Source organism: Pseudonaja textilis, chromosome 1 (assembly GCF_049901715.1).
Source record: "Pseudonaja textilis isolate UNSWEBS1 chromosome 1, rPseTex1.2, whole genome shotgun sequence".
In the NCBI taxonomy this organism is placed as follows: Eukaryota; Metazoa; Chordata; class Lepidosauria; order Squamata; family Elapidae; genus Pseudonaja; species Pseudonaja textilis.
Genome location: NC_141990.1, coordinates 844214 through 863195, shown reverse-complemented (window position 1 = coordinate 863195; position 18982 = coordinate 844214). Strand labels below are relative to the sequence as shown.

The 18982-nt window shown below is 56.2% G+C and overlaps 1 protein-coding gene across 2 annotated transcripts in view; it reads right to left on the bottom strand.

Moving 5' to 3' along the window:
• Positions 1-2291: 2291 nt before the first annotated feature.
• The window catches only part of SUPT6H (SPT6 homolog, histone chaperone and transcription elongation factor), a 62904-nt gene continuing 46213 nt past the window's right edge, over positions 2292-18982 (bottom strand). For both annotated transcript variants that reach the window (XM_087924116.1, XM_087924121.1), the window contains exons 28-37: positions 18581-18721; positions 15900-16095; positions 15522-15760; positions 13412-13525; positions 11868-11992; positions 11321-11433; positions 10300-10377; positions 10011-10177; positions 5915-6108; positions 2292-3291 (exon numbers count right to left, since the gene is read on the bottom strand). In XM_087924116.1, coding sequence (XP_087780242.1) covers positions 3105-3291; positions 5915-6108; positions 10011-10177; positions 10300-10377; positions 11321-11433; positions 11868-11992; positions 13412-13525; positions 15522-15760; positions 15900-16095; positions 18581-18721 — 1554 coding nt within the window. In that variant the 3' untranslated portion in view covers positions 2292-3104. The remainder of the gene's footprint in view (positions 3292-5914; positions 6109-10010; positions 10178-10299; positions 10378-11320; positions 11434-11867; positions 11993-13411; positions 13526-15521; positions 15761-15899; positions 16096-18580; positions 18722-18982) is intronic.

Sequence of the window (18982 nt, the reverse complement as noted above, 5' to 3'; positions counted from 1 at the left end):
CACTGGTGCCCTCCACCCCGTCTGTTTTCCAAAATCCTTTGGGCCTGGGGCGGGGGGGAAGGGCGTCTCCCTGAAAGAGGTCAGTGGGCCAGCTGGGACACAGGACCCCCCCCGTTACTTGGCTCCCGACAGACCCCAAAATAAGGCCCGGGAGTTGCTTGGGGGGGTCCTGAGGGGGTCAGCCCCCACCTAGCTGCCCCTTTTAACCCCACCGCCTTGCCAGAAACCTTTTGGGGAGGGGGGAGAAAGGGACTCACCCCCGGGGTCTCCCACCCCCATCTCCATCTTTTAGGGGCCCCCTTCCCCCTGTCCCCCCTCCCTCAAATGGGGTTCTGCTTTGACCCTTTTTCCCAACCCATCTCCCCAGATGTTGTTCCCGGCTGGCTCCAGCTAGCCTAGCCGGGCTGATGTGTTGCGTCCTGGATGCAAAAGCCGCCTTCAGATTCTGGGAAGTCAAATTGGGGGAGGGGAAGAGGGGGGAGGGGAAGAGGGGGGGGAGGGCCGGCCAGAGGACGCCAAGGAGTTGTGAAACTGGGACAGGCAAGCGGGATGCCAGGAATATCTTGAGTTGCGCCCTCTGCCTTCTGGGTCCAAGGCCGGGCGCCAGGCCTCGGCCCAACCTACTTGGGTGGGGGTGGGGGGTCTGAGCCCCAGGAAATCCGCCCCTTCGCTCCCCACCGGCTGGGGAGGCTTTGTCCCCCCTGGAAATGCCAACCGGGCCTCCCCGCTCCCGGCCTCTCTCAGCTCGCTGGCACAGGAGGCGCCCCCACCCCACCCCAGCCCTTGCCCTCCGGGACCTGGGAAGTCGGGCGGGTGGGCACGGCTGTGCTCCTCCCCAGGGGTTGGGGGTGGGGGCTTCACTCGGGGGAACAGCAGCATTTTGGTATCAGCCGGCTGCCGGGACGCCGACAAATCCACCCCAAGTCTCTTGGCCACATCTCCGAGAAAAGAGCATGGATTGATGTTGGTGTTTTGTGGGTGCGGCCGACTCCGAGACCCATCCTTCATTTCCCCCTTGACCCTGGTCTCCCCACCCACCCACCCCGGATGCATAGCCTCCAATGGGACCCATCCATAGCCAAGAGGCATCCGTCACGCTCCCTGGTAATCCTCTTGAGCGCCAACAGCTTTGGCTGCCACGAAAGCATTCAAGGAATGCACTGTTTCCCCCCCACACACACCTTTTCCCGGCAGGTGAAACCAGTAGAGGAGGAGAATCTTTGGAGTTGACATGAAGTAGCCCTACTGAAACCCCCCACCCCACCAAGGGACCTGCAGTCCAGGGAGGGAAAAGACTGGGGGGAGAGGGGGAGCTGGTCTTTCCCCTCAGCAGGGAAGGGTCCCTGACTCCCCACCTTCGCTGCAAGGAGAAATCACAACCTGCCCCCACCCCTGCAGCACCACCTGCTCAGCCTCTGCTACGCCTGCCTTGCCCCCGAGGAACATGGCCCCAGCCGCCAGCTCCCAGTCCAGACCAGTGCATGGTGCAGCAGCCGGCCCCACCTCCCTGCCTCCTGCCCAAATGCCCCCGGGAGGGGGGGTCTCCAACTCGATTTCGTGGAGGGCTGCACCGGGGTGGGGTATGAGCTGGGGGCTGTGGCTGGGGGGGGTGTGTTGCACCTGGGGTGGCCAAGGGCTGAGGCAGGACTTCCTCAGAGCCCCTCCCCCCACTCTCCTTATCATCCCCCTCCCTTCTTTTCCCTTCCTTCCTCTCCTCCCACCTTCCCTTCTTCTTCTTCTTCCTCCTCCTTCTCTCCTCCTGTCCTAACTTTCCTTCTTCATCCTTTCCTTCTTCCTCCTGTCTCAACTTCTTCTTCTTTGTCTTTCCCTCCCTCTCTTCCTTCTTCCTCCTCCTCTTCTGACTTTCCCTCCCTCTTCCTTCTTCTTCCTCCTCCTCCTCTTCTTCTTCTTTCTTCTTCCTCTTCTCCTCTCTCCTCTCCTCTCCCTTCTTGCAGGCCAGATCTAGGCACCCCGTGGGCCTTGAGCCTGCCCCCCACCCCGTCCGCGGGGGAGACCGGGTGGCCGATTCGGGCCAAGCGGAGGAGGGAGGGGGATCCCCTTGGACTGGAGCCCACTGCAAGGAGGGACCGAGAAGCCCCCGCAGCCCCCCAGAGCTTTCCAAGGGAGGCCTCTGCCAGTCCCCAAAGCCCCCCAGCTCTCCCCCGGAGACCGGCTGCTCCCACCACAGCCAACCCCCCGAAGAGCCCTCGGCGGACTGGAGGAGGCCGAGCCTGCCAGCCTGGCATCTCAGCTCCTCCTCTTTACAGCTGAAGGAGGAAGAGGAGGAGGAATCCGTAGAAACACCATTTATTCCTTTTGCTGTCAGGGAGGGGGACATGGGGGAGGGGACATGGGGGGGAGGGGAGAAGGGAGGAGACGCCGTCTGGCCTTCCCGCCGCTGCCACGGAGGCTCCCGTCCTGCTTCCCAAAGGCGGCCATCATCGACGGGGTTTCCGCTCGCGAGTTTTTTCCTTTCCCTCCCTCCCAACTTTGTCCCCCCCCGGCACAACTGAATAAATATCGTCCTGCAGAAGCCCCGAGGAGGGACGCTCCCCGCCCCCAGCCCCCCACAGCAGCTGAGGGCGGAGGCCCAGGCGGAAAAGCGCCCCGAAACATCGACACAGCCACTTGCGCACAGAGGAGCGAGAGAGCGAAAGAGGAGAGGAGAGGGGGAGAAAGGAAGAGGGAGGGAGGGACGGAGGGAGGGAGGGGAGAGGGACAGGCACGTCCAGTCTCTTTTGAGTTTGACGCCGGGCCTTCTCCTGTCACGCCTGGCCTGGCCGTTCTGCTTGGGCGTCACCGGTCCTGGCGAAGTGGGGACCGGACGGCAAATCATCCAAACCGGGCCTGGCGGGACGCAGCCACCGCCAAAGGCCTCAATGGGTCCCAGAGCCACGGCAATCCCGCGGCTTCTTTGAGTCTCCGGTGCTTTGCGGAGGGCGCTGCTGGGGTGTCCCCGGCGCACTTTCTTTTCCACCCCCACCCCCCCCACCAGGCGGAGGGGGGCGAGGCGAAGGAAAGACGACGGAGTGAGGTGGCTGAGCAAGAGGAAGGAGCGGGGGGTCGGAGCCCCCGGCGTCGCGGCGCTGCTCCTGGCGGGGCGACTACCGGTCCATCTCGTCCAGGAGCGGGGTGGCGTCGCCGGCCACGGACATGGGCGTGCTCTCGATCATGGGGCTGGGCGAGGGGCGAGGGGTCAGCCGCTGCTTCTGCTTCCGGCGCTCAGCCTCCTTCTCCTGCAGCCACTGCTCGGCCATCTTGCCCCAGTCGATGGCCGCGTGGGACGTGGACCTGCGGGGGAAACGGCGATGAGGAGGAGGAGGAGGAGTGGGGGGGGCGCATGGGTCCCTCCAGCTGCCTCCTATGGGTGGGCCCTTCCGTTGGCGGGGCCGTCCAACCTCGGGCCCTTGAAGACCAGGGCAACGTGGACACCGCTGCTCTTAGCGCCTAGGGCCACTACTACCCTATTCCTCTCACAATACCACCAACCCTGAAAGTAAGTCCTAGCTTGACTTTTTAACATGTGCACCCAATATAAGCCCTAATTAAAATCCTGCCCACTGCAGAATGGACAGGTAAAAAGGAAGCCCCGGTGGAGATGGGGGGGGGTGGAGCCACCCTACTCCTTCCCTTTGGTCAGTTGTAGCCAGGCCCTGGACACCTGCCTTGCCAGACCTGGTCTTCTGCACCTGGCCAGGCTTTCCTGACGGCCTCTGGAGCTGAAAGCCAAGCTCAGGATCGATCCAGAGCTCTGTCACCGGCTGCAGAGGCCTCCAGGAAAGCCTTGCTGGCCACAGAAGAAGACGTTCCGGAAGGCCTCTGACAGCCAGAAGGAGGCTGGGTGGGGAGCGACACGCACAAGTGAGGTTAGTCAGTGGATGATACGTCCTCCGAAAATAAGACCTGGTGCCTTTTGGGGTGGCAAATATATATATAGAGAGATATATTAGACACATGCAAGTGAGGTTAGTCAGTGGAGGACATAGCTTGAAAATAAGACCTGGTGCCTTTCTTGGTGGCAAAAAATGGTAAGACAGGGTCTTATTTTGGGGGGAAAGTGGGTACGTAAGATAAAGGGGAGGAAAATTGGCATTCATGAACCCTGACAGGATAAGCCAACAGAACCTAAACGGAAAGGAAGCCTCACTCCCTGCTAGCACTGAAGATGTTCCCTAGTTGGGTCATGAAACGCCTGCAAAAAAACCCAGCCCAGCTCAGGGAGCACCGGCGGCCTGGAGAGATTCTCCTTTATGGGCACGGGAGCCGTCGGTAGGTGGGGGCTGCTGGTCCCGGTGCCTAAATTCAGGGCAGACCCAGCAAGGCAGCAAAGGCCGCCCAAGGGGGTGGTGAGGGAAAAGCCATCCGGTTAAGGGATTAAAATAACTTTAAAGATCGCTTGAGCCCCTCAGCTGACCCCGTCAACGCCTCAAAACAAGAACAGTCAAAGAAAAGAAATCTTTGTTCCTGAGAATGGGATCCCAAACTGTTTTCCCAGACTGAGTTCCTTCCTTCCTTCCTTCCTTCCCATCCATCGATGTGTGTGTGAGTGTGTGTGTGTATGTATGTATGTATGTTTTTGTAGATTTTCATATATATATATGAAAACCTCAGAAAACACACACACACACATATATGTTTTCTGAGGTTCTCGCGGGTATTTGTATGTGGATCTTTGGTTATTTGGGTTTTCTCCCACGTAAGATTGGACATATCTAGGCAACGTTGCCTAGATAGTTCCAAACTTACACGGGAGAAAACCCAAATAACCAAAGATCCACATATATGTATGTATGTCTGTCTGTCTGTCTATATCTCCCACCCATCTGGCCTGAGCATCTTTCTTTTTCTTTCTTCCTTTCTTTTTCTTCCACTTCACTTTCATTTCCGTCCTTTCTCTTTCCTCCCTTCCTTTTACCTTTTCCCCTTGCTTTCCTTCCACCTATCTATCTATTTATATATCTATATCTCCATATCTCCTCTCCATCTGGCCTGAGTATCTACCTACCTACCTACCCATCCATCCATCCCTCTTTCTCTCTTTATATCTATCCATCTATATCTTTCTATTTATCCATTTATATCTATCAATCCATGTCTGTCTGTCATCTATCTATCTATCTATCTATCTATCTATCTATCTATCTATCTATCATCCATCCATCTATCTATCTATCATCCATCCATCATCTATCTCCATCTATCTATCTATCTATCTATCTATCTATCTATCTATCTATCTATCTATCTATCTATCTAACCTCTGTCTATCTATCACTCCATCCTCTATCTATCTATCTATCTATCTATCTATCTATCTATCTATCATCCATCCATCATCTATCATCTATCTATCTATCTATCTATCTATCTATCTATCTATCTATCTATCTATCTATCTATCATTCATCCATCATCCATCCATCTATCATCCATCCATTATCTATCATCCATCTATCTATCTATCTATCTATCTATCTATCTATCTATCTATCTATCTATCTATCTATCTATCCCTGCATATCAATCAATGTTTCTATCTATCTATCCATCTATCTACCTATCTACTGTTCTTTCCTTCCTTCTTCCCCCTCTCCCCTTCCTCCCTTCCCCACCCCTGAAGAACTAAAGAAGCTTCTTGGGTGAGAAGCAAAAGGAAAGAAAAGAAAAAAACCCCAGGAAAAGCAACCACCCCCCACCTGGAGGATTGAGACTCTCCCTAAAATGGGACGTGACCCACGGACCCCCTATCCCAGCCCTCCCCCCCTCCCCGCTGCCCTCCCCCCCCGGCCTCCCTGGGCCGCTTGGAGAGGCAGCCAGCCCCCCCCAGGGAGCCTCGGGTGGGGGTCCTTCCGAGGAAAGACTGGGAAAACCGGAGCCCCAGCCCTCCCCCTTTCCCCCTCTCCTCCCCGCTTACTTTGGCGGCTGCCGTTGCCCGGCGTTGCTGGAGGACGGCTGCGACGGCGGCTGCGACTGGGTGGACTGGGGGGTGGTGCTGGCCTGTAGCTGGTGGTACTGGGGGGTGGTGATGGGCTGGCTGGGGGTGGTGTAGGAGTAGCTGGGGGTCAGCAGAGGGGTGGCCACCGGCTGCTGGGCGGGCGTAGTGAAGACCTGTAAGCCCAGGAGAGACACGTCGCAAGTCAGGGGCACCGTCGGCTCCGGGGGCGGAGAGAAAACCCTCACCTCCTCCTATACAGGTAGTCCTCGGCTTACGACCATTTGTTTAGTGACCAAAGTCACAACGGCACTGGAAGAAGTGACTAACGACCGTTTTCCACCCTTACAAACCGTTGCGGCGTCCCCGCGATCAAAATACAGGCGCTCGGCAACCAACTTGTACTTGTGACGTTTGCAGTGATCCCTTTTGTGACCACCCAACAGGAGAATCCAATGGGGGTGGTGGGAAGCTGGCTTCACTTGACTGCGGCGATCTGCTTAGCGGCACCAGTGAAACAGCCATAAAATGGGGTGCCCAGTTGCTTCACCACAACTCACCGTCTTACTCCGCCGTGGAAACTTCTGGGTTCAACGGTGGCGGTGAAGTCAACCCCTCCCCCCCCCCCTCGCTCAGGCAGGAAACCCAATCCTCGACTTACAACCCCCAACGGAGCCCAACGTTTCTGTTGTTAAGCGAGGCGTCCCTTTCGCCCTGTTTTTATGACTTTTCTCGCCAGTTGTTAAGCGAATCACCGCAACAGTCAAGTGAGCAACGTGGTGCGTGAAACGAATCCGGCTCCCCTCCTCCGCAGGTTTTGCTGGCCAGAAGGTCACAAAAGGGGATTTGAGGGACCCCCCAACCCGGCCATAAATACGAGTCAGCAGCTGAATGCGGATCAGGTGACTCTGGGGAGGCGGCAAGGATCGCTAAGCGTGGAGAAGGGCCGCTGAGTCCTTCTTGTCGGTGCTGTTGTAACTTCGAATGGTCACTAAATGAACTCGCAAGCCAAGGCCCCCTTGTACCCTTCCAGACAAGGGGCTCTCCTGCCTCTTCTTCAATTGATTCACTTAGCGTACGTCAAGTTCGTGGACTCCAGAGGGCTTCGCATGTTCATGTCCACCCAGCCATTCAAGGACAAGGTGGCCTACGTTGACAAGAGCAGGCATTGGGCATAAGCTCTGGATGGACACTCGGACACCAGGGGTGTGGCGCTTGACCGGCAGCGGAATCAGACAGCGGGGAAAGATGGCGACCCATCCAGGAGTCTAGAGAGGACTTGGACTAGAGTCCGGTGTCCGAGGCAGGGGTGCTGCCTCTGGAGCCTGGCCGCAGCGAGGAAGAGGACCCTGGGGAGCCTGTTCCCAGTGCGCAGAGCTGCTAGGAGGTGAAAGCAGCCGAGACAAAAGGGGCGACTCGGGAGTAAGGCTGGGAGGCGATTGCCCCTCCCGTAAGGGATAAAGGACAGGCAAAAGTAGAGGAACCTTTGCAGGAAGCAAGGTCGTTCGATTGGTTTCGAGTCATCCTTGAAGCTCTGTGTATTTCGGTTGTTTTTTTCTAGTTCATGCGACACTTCTTGGCAGCACTTCACAGGGGAGAAAGGTGGGTGCTTATCTCGAGGAACTGTTTTGAGATTCATTACCGGCTGGGGATGAAAATAATTCCCAGCGTGGCACTAAAACAAGACTCGTTTTTAAAATAAGCGTGGGCGTAATTACGGTCTCAGAAGCCTTGGTCAGAACAATGGGATGGGTATTTTCTTTGAGGAGCGAGCACCCCAGTTACCTGGAGGGGCAGAGACCAGACCCCACTTAAACAGGGAGTCCTGACAGACCCCTGTTCAGAGTTGACCCATACAGGCAAGGAAGGTCAAAACCTGGCACCTTTCGCCTGTAGGGTCATCTACGTAGCTGCCTGTAGCTGGACGCTGAGCAGCTCACTGGGTTTTCCGCCGTGTGTTGATGTCCAAGTTGTTGCACAGCCGTTGAGTGAGGGCCAGAGAGGGGGGGCGTCCTGGATTTAAGCCTGCCCACTGAATGATGAGGAAGATCGGTGCGCAGAGGAGGGAGCGGCCTTCTCGTTTTGCGGCCTCCCCTTCGCCGAGGCTTCCTGCCTTCATCGGGCTGGGGGTGCAACGTGGCTCAGGACGGGGTGCCAGCAAGTTGGAGTACATTTTACGCAGCCGCTTAGGATCCTCACGGTATCATTTAGTCTAACCTCAAGCTTGCTAGAGTGGCGGCTATTAAGCCAATAGCTTCATTTTTAAGAAGAGCTTTTAAAGCCTCAAACGTTGGAGCATTTACAACTTCTAGTGGCCAGCCGTTCCTCTGGCTCATCGTTCTCACTGTGAGGTTTCTCCTTCATTCCAGGTTGCTTCTGTCCTCGGTCAGTTTCCATCCGTTGTTCCTTGTCCGGCCTTCGGGTGCTTTGTCAAACAGCCGGACCCAGCCCTCTCTCCCTTGTGGCAGCCCCCCCCTCCCCCCCAAAAATCCTGGAATGGTGCTAGCATGCCCCCCCCCCTCCCCAGCCCGTCCCTGTCCTTCTTTTCTCCGGACTGGCCAGTCTAGAGAGCTAGTTGAGGTTCCGTCTCTTGCGCAAATCTGCCAATGAATCCATCCGGGTGTTGTGTGAATGCTCAATTCTCCCTCCGGGCCCGGGACTGACTTTCCCGGCTGCACCCGGGTTTTGGGTGAGCAACGAAGGACCCCTTCCCCCTCCCCCGTTCAGGCACGCCCAGTGCCTGCTGGCTGTGCAACATGGACATTGCCTTCTCATGGGGTCTCTCTTGCTGGCAGGGTGTCTGGTGAGCCCCCCACCACCACCCTTTGGCTGCTGTGGGGGCGCCAACCCCGGAGACTTTCAAGAAGAGGCCGGACAAGCCCTTGTCTGAAATGGTATGGGGGGGGTGGTCTCCTGCTTGAGCAGGGGGCTGGACTAGAAGACCTCCAAGGTCCCTTTCCAACTCCTGTCATTCTGTTATGAACCACATCCATGCACTCCGACTATGAAGACACGAGGAAAACTCCTTGATCACGCGGACAGTAGTAAGTACCTGGTCAGCTTTGACCCGGAGTTTCCCCTGGGAAGTAGTGACCGTCTCCGATGGAGCCAAGTCCACGCCGGGCAGAGAATTCTTGGCACAAATCGGCCAGCATGGATGCCGCCTCGTCTCGGCTCCTGCTGCCCGGGTGACTGCTGAGCCCCTCCGGCTGCCAACTCGGCCCAGCGCATTCCCTGCAGGAGGCTCCTTCCCTGGCGGTTTCTCCACCTCCTCCAGCCCCCCCCCCATAGGAAAACAGACCCCTGCACACACACACACACACACACCGCTCTCCCGCCCATGTTCAAAGCAGTCGGGGGACGGAGGGAGTCCTGGCCTGCAGCGGAGGCAGCCCTGAGTCCCTCTGTGCTTCCCAGCCGGGCACCGAGTGAGGCAGGACTGGGCCAGGAGTCTCTGGGAATCCCAAAGGGGCTTTTTTTGCCCTCCAAGAGGCAACTGGACTTTCTAGTTTTTATCTGAAGGCGTTTTGCTTCTCCTCCCAGAAGCTTCTTCAGCTCCGACTGGATGGAGAGGATTTGTATTCCTTGCAGGCAGCTGGTCATTTGCATCCTTTGGGAGGGTCCTTGAGGCCACTTGGGAGTCGTGCAAATGGGTGTGTGGACCCTCCTTGGGCCTGTTGGCAACAGTTTCAACAACTTCCAGCCGTTCCAAGGCGGCTCCACACCCATTTTCACTACTCAGGTGACCCTGAAGACACAAATGAAACCTCCAAGTGGCCTCAACGGCTCTTTAAAAAGGAGGCAAACGACCAGCTGTCTGCAAGGAGGACGAATCCTTCCCTTCCCCACCATCCGGTCAGAACTGAAGAAGCTTCTTGGATGAGAAGTGAAATGTCTTCAGAGAAAAAAACAGGAAGTGCCGCTGCCTCTTGAAAAACAAAAAAGCACCTTCGAGAGAACCGTGACCAGAGGGTTCCCACAGACGGTCTCTAGGAACGAACACTTGTCCTGCTGCCCAGCTGAGGTGGGGCACTGCCAGGGGACGCGGGTGGGGCCCGGAGCCCTTCCGCCCACTCACGTGATAGGCGCTGCTGCCCCCGCCGCTGCCCCCGTAGCCGTACTGACTGGAAGCCCACTGCGCAGGGGTGGCGTTGGCGTTCTGCCCCTGCCCCGTCACGGCAGCGATGGCGCTGAACATCTGAGAGGTCATGTTTTGTGGCAAGGTGTTGACGGCTCGGGTCAGGTCTGCCGGGACAGAGGGAGGAAGGCGGTTAGGAGACACACACACCCCCCTCTCCCCGGTTCCTCTTTATGCGCGAGGGAGGGAGGCGGCGCCACGGGGAGGGGTGGGCTCTGCAGAGACGTACCTGCGAGGTTGATGTTGGCGGGAGTGGCGTTGATGGAGGCGGGCGTCCGGGTGCGGCTGCTGCTGCTGGGAGTGACACCTGGGCAGGGAGGGGAGAAGAGAGGGAGGAACGGCCAGGTGAGACTTTCAGGAAGCTGCTCATTGGTGGAGATTCTCTCTCTCTCTCTGGCTGGATTGGCCCGAGGGGAGAAAGCAGGGGGGGGCTGAGCTGCAGGCAGGTTTGAAAGGGGGAGGGCTGTTTCTCGCTCAGCCGCGCAGGAAGTGGACCACCAGGGATGAGGCCTCTGGGCTTTGTAGTCTTCTGGACAGGCCAGGATTATAACATCGCCATCATCTTCGTGAAAAACCCTCCAATTCTGGGACGCTGCTTGGTCTTAGCCGTGGCCCCTGGGGCTCAGAGGCACCGGCGGGCCCTTTCAAGGGCAGACAACTCCTGGGTGGGGAACCAGGCAGACCCCCACCCCCCCCACACTGCCCTGTTCAAGGCCAGAGCAGAGAAGCCTCACACACACCCCGCCCCCCCCCGTCAGCCTTCCATAAAGCTTCCAAGGCCGGGCTGTGCTTCAGAGCCTGGAGGGTGACGGGCCCCCAGGGGCCCCATTCCTGGCCTATATTGTGAACTTGCTCTGCAGGGGCCCAAGTTAGACGTTTTATTGCTTTTACTGCTTTTACTGCTTTAAAATGCTTTTGTAAGGATATTGTAATGTTTTTGAATTGTGAGCTGCCCAGAATTGGTTGTTGAGATGGGCAGGTAATCAAATCAAATCAAATCATAAATGAAAAAAAACATAAAATAACATAATTCCCGGCAAAGGAGGGGAAGGCCTCGTTTGCTGAGATGGACAGCTATTGAAATCAGTCGATCAATCAATCAATCAATCAATCAAATAAATAAAACCATCTTTCCGGGCAGAGGCAGGGAAGGCTTGGCTGCCCGGCCTTCACCCGGTTGAGATTCAGGCCACAGCCTTTGCGTGGAGGAGCCTGGCTGGTGGGGGCAGTCGAGTGCACCTGGGCCTTACCTGGCACAGGGTCCTGGTAGTGATCCTTGAACCACCGGAAAAGGCCGTTGACGGTGGGGAAGACGTGGTTGCGATAGCGGAATCCCTCCGGCGTCACCGTCACGTACTCGATTCTGGGGCAAGAGAATTTTGTGCCAACTCTGGCCAGCACGGACAGCAGGGCCAGTCTTGGGGTGGGCGGGTGGGGGGAGAAGAGTGGGACACCCCCTGCCCACCCCTTCTGATTCAGGCTTGCCTCTTGGCCAGAAGGGCAGAGACTGGAGGGGGGAGGGGGGCAGGCAGGGGATTCCACACGTCGGGTCCCTGAAATCACGCAGACCAGCGGTGGCCCCCAGCTCCCGAGAGAGGAAGTCAGCCCGTGACCAGCCTGGTGGGGAGGGTGGGGGGAAGGGGGCCCGGGAAGGGCTTCCCTCGTCAGCAGGACCTCCACTCTGCCTGCAAGGGGCCCTGGGGTCAGCCCCGGAGACCCCGCTGAAAAGGCCGCTGGGCCGAGCCTGACTGTCCGGCCCGGAGTGGGGTGGGGGGTTGGGGGGGGTCCCAGGCCCACCTTGGCTTCCCTCGCGGCTGGTAGCCCAGCAGGAACTTCCCCGGAAGGTCCTTGCAGGCGCAGATGAAGTAGGGGATGAAAGTGGGCTTCTCCTTCTTGGTTTTCACCAGCAGCTCCTCCAGTTTCTGAGGAGAAGACGAGACGGACCAAGAGACGGGAGGCGGTGACTGGCATTGCCCCGAACGGGGAGGCTCTGCCCTCCCTGGGGGCCCTCGGGGAGCCCCGTGCTAAAGGCCAATGCCAACTCATCGAATGTCGCCGGGGTCTTTTTAAGAGCGGCCATAACAGAAAAAGGGGGAGGGGGAGGAGCAGTGCGGCAGCTTGGAAATCGAAAGGGCATTCCGTCAATGTTTTTTTCAAAGATAGTAACCAGGTGACTGAAGTTTCTGCTGTGCGCAAAATTCTAACTGGAGAGCCTGATGGATGACTCTGGGCTATGGACGTGTCCCGTTGGAGGATATGAGTTAGGAAACACCCAGGGGTGGGGGTGGGGGACCGAAAACCAGGGTCGAGGGTGACAGTGAATGATGTGTCTCAGAGTCGGCTACACCCAGGCAATGCTGAACATGTCAACTCCCAATAAATTCTTTTGAAGTTTGGCTCGAGACTCGGGATTTAAATGGTGGGGGGTCACTGCCGGAATCCTGACAACCGGTGTGCGGGTGTGTGGATGTCACCCTCAGGAGCCACAGAATTTCCTTCCCGTGTCCAAGGCGATGACCATCGTCAGCAAGGCCCGCAAAACTCCGAGTTCCTTGGTGGAAGAGGGTTACGCCAGCTGCTGCCCACAGAAGTGGACCCAGCAGGGAACACCAGACTGAGGTCTGGGATGGGATGCCAGCCCAGCTCTGCCCCCCACCCCAAGAAGCTCCAGAAGGGGAGAGCTGAGGTCATCTGCTACAGCCCGAACCCAGAAGGAAACGGAGAGCGCCACTTCCGACCCACGAAAACCTCTTACAAAGGTTCTCCGCTGAGGCCTTTTAATCCCACCTGCCCTGGATGAAGAGAGGTGCAGCTCAGCTAGCCCGCTTTGGCCAAGCTGACCCCTCGGAAGAAGGGCGGGAGACCGGCACGATCGTAATATATTCAACCAGGATTTGACCGATGAATATCTTACACTACCCAGCGTCAGGATTCTGGCAGTTATTCCGATTAAATCACGAGCCTCGAACCACACTCCTAAAACTAAAGGGGATTTATTGGAAGTTAACATTCCGGCATTAGCCTGGGCATAGCCGACTCTGAGATACGGGATTCACCGTCACTGTCATTTTGCATACACGTTTTATAGTGGATATCCAGACACCCCCAGAGGGAGTGTGTGTGACTGGTGGAGACAATGTGTGTTTATGCATGTATGTTTTTTTCCAGGGGACTTTTTGGTTTAATATACCGTCTCTTTTCTTTCTTCGTTTCTCTTTTGTGTATCCATTTTTTTTTTGTGTTTCTATTTTAACTTCATTTTGAGTAAAATAACATTATACGTCAAAGATGGAACGCTTGTCGGGAAGGGATTTCTGCCCGGCCCACCCACCCCCACCCACCTTCCGGTCTCCTCCGCTGCAATCTTGGTAGTATTTATGGCTGAGCAAATCCCGGGCGAAGGAGGCCATGGGTTGGACGTAGCGGGCCACGATCTCGTCCAGGTCCTCAAACTCCTGGGGAAGGAAAGAAGAATGGGGGGGGGGGAACCCTGTTAGCTCTTGCCTCCCCGTCCCCTCCCTCACGAAGCGGAAGTCTTGAAACAGACAGCAATTCAACAGGAGGTTTTCTTGGGAGGTAAGTGACAGCGAGGAGAACAGGCAGGATCTGAAGTTCCCGCTCGAAAACGTTAGAATAGAATAGAGTAGACATTAGAATAAAGAATAGAATAAGAATAAGAATAGAATTGAATTCTTTTATTGGCCAAGTGTGATTGGACACACAAGGAATTTGTCTTGGTGCAAATGCTCTCAGTGCACATAAAAGAAAAGAGACCTTCATCAGAGTCAAGAATCATCAGGTCCAACACTTAATAATAGTCATAGGATACAATGAATATAGAATAGAATAGAAAATAGAATTCTTTTATTGGCCAAGTGTGATTGGACACAGAAGGAATCTGTCTTGGTGCAAATGCTCTCAGTGCACATAAAAAGATAAATTCTTCAAGAGTCAAGAATCAATCAGGTACAACACTTAATGATAGTCATAGGTACAATAGAATAGAATGGAATAGAATAGAATAGAAAGATATAGGAATAGAATTTAAATGGGATGGGATGGGATGGAGCCGGATAATAGAGTAGAATAGAAATTAGAATAGAATAGAATGAGAACAGAATATAGAATAGAATTAGAATAGAATAGAAATAGTATAGAATAGAATAGAATAAAATCAAAAATAGAAAAGAATAGAACTATTTTATTGGCCAAGCGTGATTGGACACACAAGGAATTTGTCTTTGGTGCAAATACTCTCAGGGCACATAAAAGAAAAAATACATTCTTCGAGAGTCAAAAATCAATCAGGTGCAACACTTAATGATAGTCAGAGGGTACAATAGAATAGAATAGAAAGATATAGGAATAGAATTTAAATAGGATGGGATGGGATAGAGAATAGAATAGAATAGAATAGAATAGAATAGAATAGAATAGAATAGAGTAAAGAATAAGAATAAGAATAAGAATAGGAATAGGATAGAATTGAATTCTTTTATTGGCCAAGCGTGATTGGACACCCAAGGAATTTGTCTTTGGTGCAAATGCTCTCAGTGTACATAAAAGATCCATTTGTCAAAAGAGTCCAGAATCATCAGGTACAACACTTAAAGGTACCCCTCCCCTGCGTCCAGTCCGAAGCGAGCCAATCCCCAGGGGTGAGGTGGGAACTTCGAGCTAAGAAGGCGCTAAGAAGTGGTTGGCAGGTGATCGGAGACAAAACAGGTGGCCCCAGGCTCATCCCTCCCCCCCTCCCCTCCGGTCCAAGGGAGGTACATCAAAGGAAAGTCCAGAATTAGGAAGAGGTCATGAAATGTCACTGGGCCCACTCCCGTCAGAAGGGCAGTGTCCTGAGAGGGATGAAACCTATAAAGAACGGAGCTGGCATTGGGTCTGTCTGTTCGGATGAAGTCCCGGAACCAGCGAAATCCGGGGGCTGGACAGGGGGGAGACTGTTTCTGTCCTCAGGGTGGAAAGGATGGATGCTCTCAGGTGGGCCCTTTTAGCCACACCGGACGCTGTTTTTGGGACCTCTTTTCAGAGGACGACACGACTGTCCCGTGAGACGGAAGGATGCCTCCTGTCTCATGAAAAGGAGGACCGGGGGTGATATGGTCGCCGTCTCCCAATATTGGAGGGGCTGCCACGGGAGAAGAGGTGGGGAGGGGGATCGGCTTGTCTCCGAGCCCCGGGGCAGGACAAGAAGCGACAGAATGGAAAGAAGTAACCAAGGAGAGAAACAGCTTAGAACTAAGGAGGGGAGGACATTCGACAGAGGAACAACTTGCCTTCCGGAGTCGCGAATGTGGCAAGTTTTTAAGGAGAGATCGGACAACCGTTTGTCGGAAGGGGTATAGGGTTTCCTCCCTGTAAGCAGGGGGTTGGACTAGAAGACCTCCAGGGTCCCTTCCAACCTCTCCCCCCGCCCCCCTGCTCCCCCCACTGACTCACTTCGGTGTTGATCCAGAGGGTGGAGCCCAGGCTGAAGGCGTTCTCCTTGCCCTCCTCCCGCACGTCCACGTGCTGGTAGATGTTGTCGCAGACCTTCCAGGTGACCGTCAGGTGATTCTCCCCTTTGCTGCTGGGCCGGATGATGACGTCGCCTTGGTCCATGCTCTCCATCATCTTCTCGGCCTGCTTGAAGTTGATGTTGTGGAAGGAGGGGTGGGCGATCACCCGCTTGATGTACGCTGCGGGGAGGAGAGAGGCCAGGCCGCCATTGGCAGATGCTCTCCGGCGGGAGGTCCACCTGCCCCCCCTCCCTCCCTCCCTCCTTCCCCCAGGTTGGAGGGAGGTCCAGCCCCCCCCCAGCCCCCCCCGTGGACTCACTGGTCCGTTGCTGCTTCCTCTTGAGCTCTTCGTCCTGCTTGTGGTCCGCGGCCTCATTTGCAAAGTCGTAGTGGGCGTCCTTGGGCAGCTTCCACTCGTTGCTCCTGTCCATGAGGTCCGAGGTTCTGCAGGTCAGGTCGGCGCTGAACTTCTCAATGTCGATCTTCATGATCCTGCAGTGGACGGTCATCCCCACCTGCCGGGGGAGGGAGGGAAGGAGGGATTCTAGATGGACCAAGACGTTCCCCCCCTGCGTGTGTGGAGGGAGGAGGAGGGAGGAGGAGGAGGTAAGCGCGACTGAGGTCACCACCGTCATGCAGGGAAGGTGGTGCTTGTCCAGGGCTGGGATTCAACCGGTCCAGACCAGCTCGAGCGAACCAGTAGTTCCGGCGATCACTTGGCCCCTCCTCTTGCCTGTCTTTTATTTCGTTTTTTAGAGGAGGGGTCTCCCACCTCGGCCACTTCAAGACTTGTGGACTCCAACTCCCAGAGTTCCTTTGCTGGCCAAGGGATTCTGGGAGTTCAGGTCCACAAGTCTTAAAAGTCACCAAGGTTGGAGTCGCCAAAGTTGCCACAGCTGATTCACACGGCAGAGTTGTCTTGCCGCGCCTCAGCTGTTTTACTCACAGGGGCTGCTAAGTATTAGAGATGAAAATGGGCTTTTTAAAACACGGCGTATGCGCGCTGAAATCAGTCGTCCCGCCGGTTGAATGAACCGGCGATGGTTTGCTACTGGTTTGGTCCAGTTGGGGCCAACTAGTAGCGAAAATCACCCCTGTTTTGGCTGAACTGGTAGTAAAAACCACCACCACCTGGTCGGCCAAACCGGTTCCTCTGAGGATCAGCTGAGAGGATAAAAGAGGCGACGAGCGCGTGGGCGGGGGGAAGGCGGTTATTGGAGAGCATGATGGACGCCTCTTGGAGACGGATGGGTCCCATTGGAGAAGCCACATCCGGGCGGTGGGGGAAATGTAAGATGGAATTTAGTATCGGCTTCTACTAAATCAATTGTCTTTTCTCTGAGATGAGGCTGGGGACTTTTGATGTGAACGGGGGGGTGGATGGGTTGGGGTCCTGACCCACCAACTCAATGGGCTGGCCCATCTAAACACCTCAGGGAAGGGAGGGTCCTCGGGGCCCTTCCGGGTCGGAAAGCGCATGGGTCACCCTCCTCGGTGACGCTGTGGGGAGCAGAGCCCTCCTGGTCCCGCTGGATGCTTTCGTAGCTCTGATGGTTTCATCCAAGTCCCGCCTGTGGACAGTCTCCAAGGGGTGGTCCTTCCAGGAACCGTTCCGTGGGGGTCTCTCTCCTTGTCGAGTGGGTGGTTCCATCACAGGGATGGCTAAGCTTTTCATCATGCACAGGCACATCTGCACCCATAACGCAATGCCCACACGGCGCCCCTGCCTCCCCGGTGCATGTGCACACACGCGTCTCCTCCTGCGCACGCCTGGCCGATACCCAACAATCCGCTGGCTGGCAGGGGGTTGTGTGCGCGTCCATGCGCAGGGGATCAGTTCCAGGCGACGGCTCGTGGGCCAGCAGAAACGGCTCTGGGTGCCATATAGGTTCGCCCTCCTGGTTCCTCATGGCTGAGGGGGGGCAGAGGAGGAGACGGAGCCTCTGGAGCAGCCGAAACGCGGCCGAACGCAACCCTCCCCTCTTCTGTGAACTTCACGCGTCCATCAAAGCTGCTGCGCTCAGGACAAAGTTCGGCGTTTGGGGGGGACAGGATAGAGAACAGGCCCCTCTCAAACCCAGGGGTGTGCCTCGATGCCAGAGGATTGGCAGGGGTGGAAGGAGAGAAACAGGCTGGGACTTAATCGGTGGAAGGGATTCCCTCCGGAAGCTGCGGGTGATCCATCACTGGAGGTTTTCAAGAGGAGACTGGACAGCCACCAGTCTGGAACGGTAGAGCAGAGGCCTCCAACCGCGGCAGCTTTAAGACTTCTGGACTCCAAGAATTCTGGGAGTTGAAGTCCACAAGTCTTAAAGTCGCCAAGTTTGGGGGGCTGGACTAGAAGACCTCCGAGGTCCCTTCCCGCTTTGCCCTCCTATAAAGTCACGAGTGGCTTCCGCTTCAGAAGCAGAGAAGGTTCAAAACTAGGCTAACTTTCCCTCTTTGCAGCCCGAGAGAGAGAAAGGACTTTGGTCGTCCACCCCGGGGGGAAGCCAAGGCTTTGCGCCACACGGCCTGGGCACCGGCTGCGGGGCCTTTCCAGGGGGTCTCCGGCCTTGCAGAGTTTGAGGCTGCCCGTTGCCCCACGTCCCGCTCCCTCCCAGCCCACCCTCCACGGCTCCAATCACCAGCCAAGGAGCTGCACAAACATCCGGCGCTCTGGCTGGGAAAATGGGACGCCCCCCACCCCTTCCCAATCCAGAGGGGGGTTTTGGCTTTCCCGTCTTCCACGCTGGAGATCCTGTTCCCAGCCAGAAAGCAAGTTCTGGTCGGTCCCTGCCCGCTGATTATTTTGGCCAGCCTCCCCACCGTCTGGCCAAAGGGCAGAGTGGAAGCATGCTGGGAAGAGGGGACGGGCGTGGCGGTAAAACAGTGCCAGATCCCTGCTTGGTGGGAGGGGTCTGGGGCCAGCCTGGGGCACGGCAGGGGCCAGGGAGAGACCCCGGACATCCTGACCAGCCGCTGACCGGAGCCGCCTGGGCTGAACTGCCCAGAACATACCTTGACTCTTTCCTCCGGCCGTTTGACCACTTTGTCGCTGAGGAATTTGGTGGGGATGAAACCGGTGACACCGTTGTCCAGGCGGGTTTTGACCCCAATGGCCTGACCGGGGCAGGAGCCGCTGTCAAAATGGTTCCACACCTGGACAGAGCAGAGGTGTTGCATCAGCCTGGTGGCTTAAAGCAATCACAAGAGTCCTGGTGTGACCTCCATGAGTTGGTCTCCACGAATGCAGCACCTTCCGGAGGGTGGCAAGAGGGACCCAGGGAGACCCTCCCCGTTTTGCCAGTGTGTTCCTGGACTGGCAGAGACATGGTTCACAAGGCCAGCCAACGGGAGCTGGCTTCAACGCTTAAGGAGTCTGGGCCTGGCTTAGCTCCCTGCTCTCAACTCTGAAGAAAG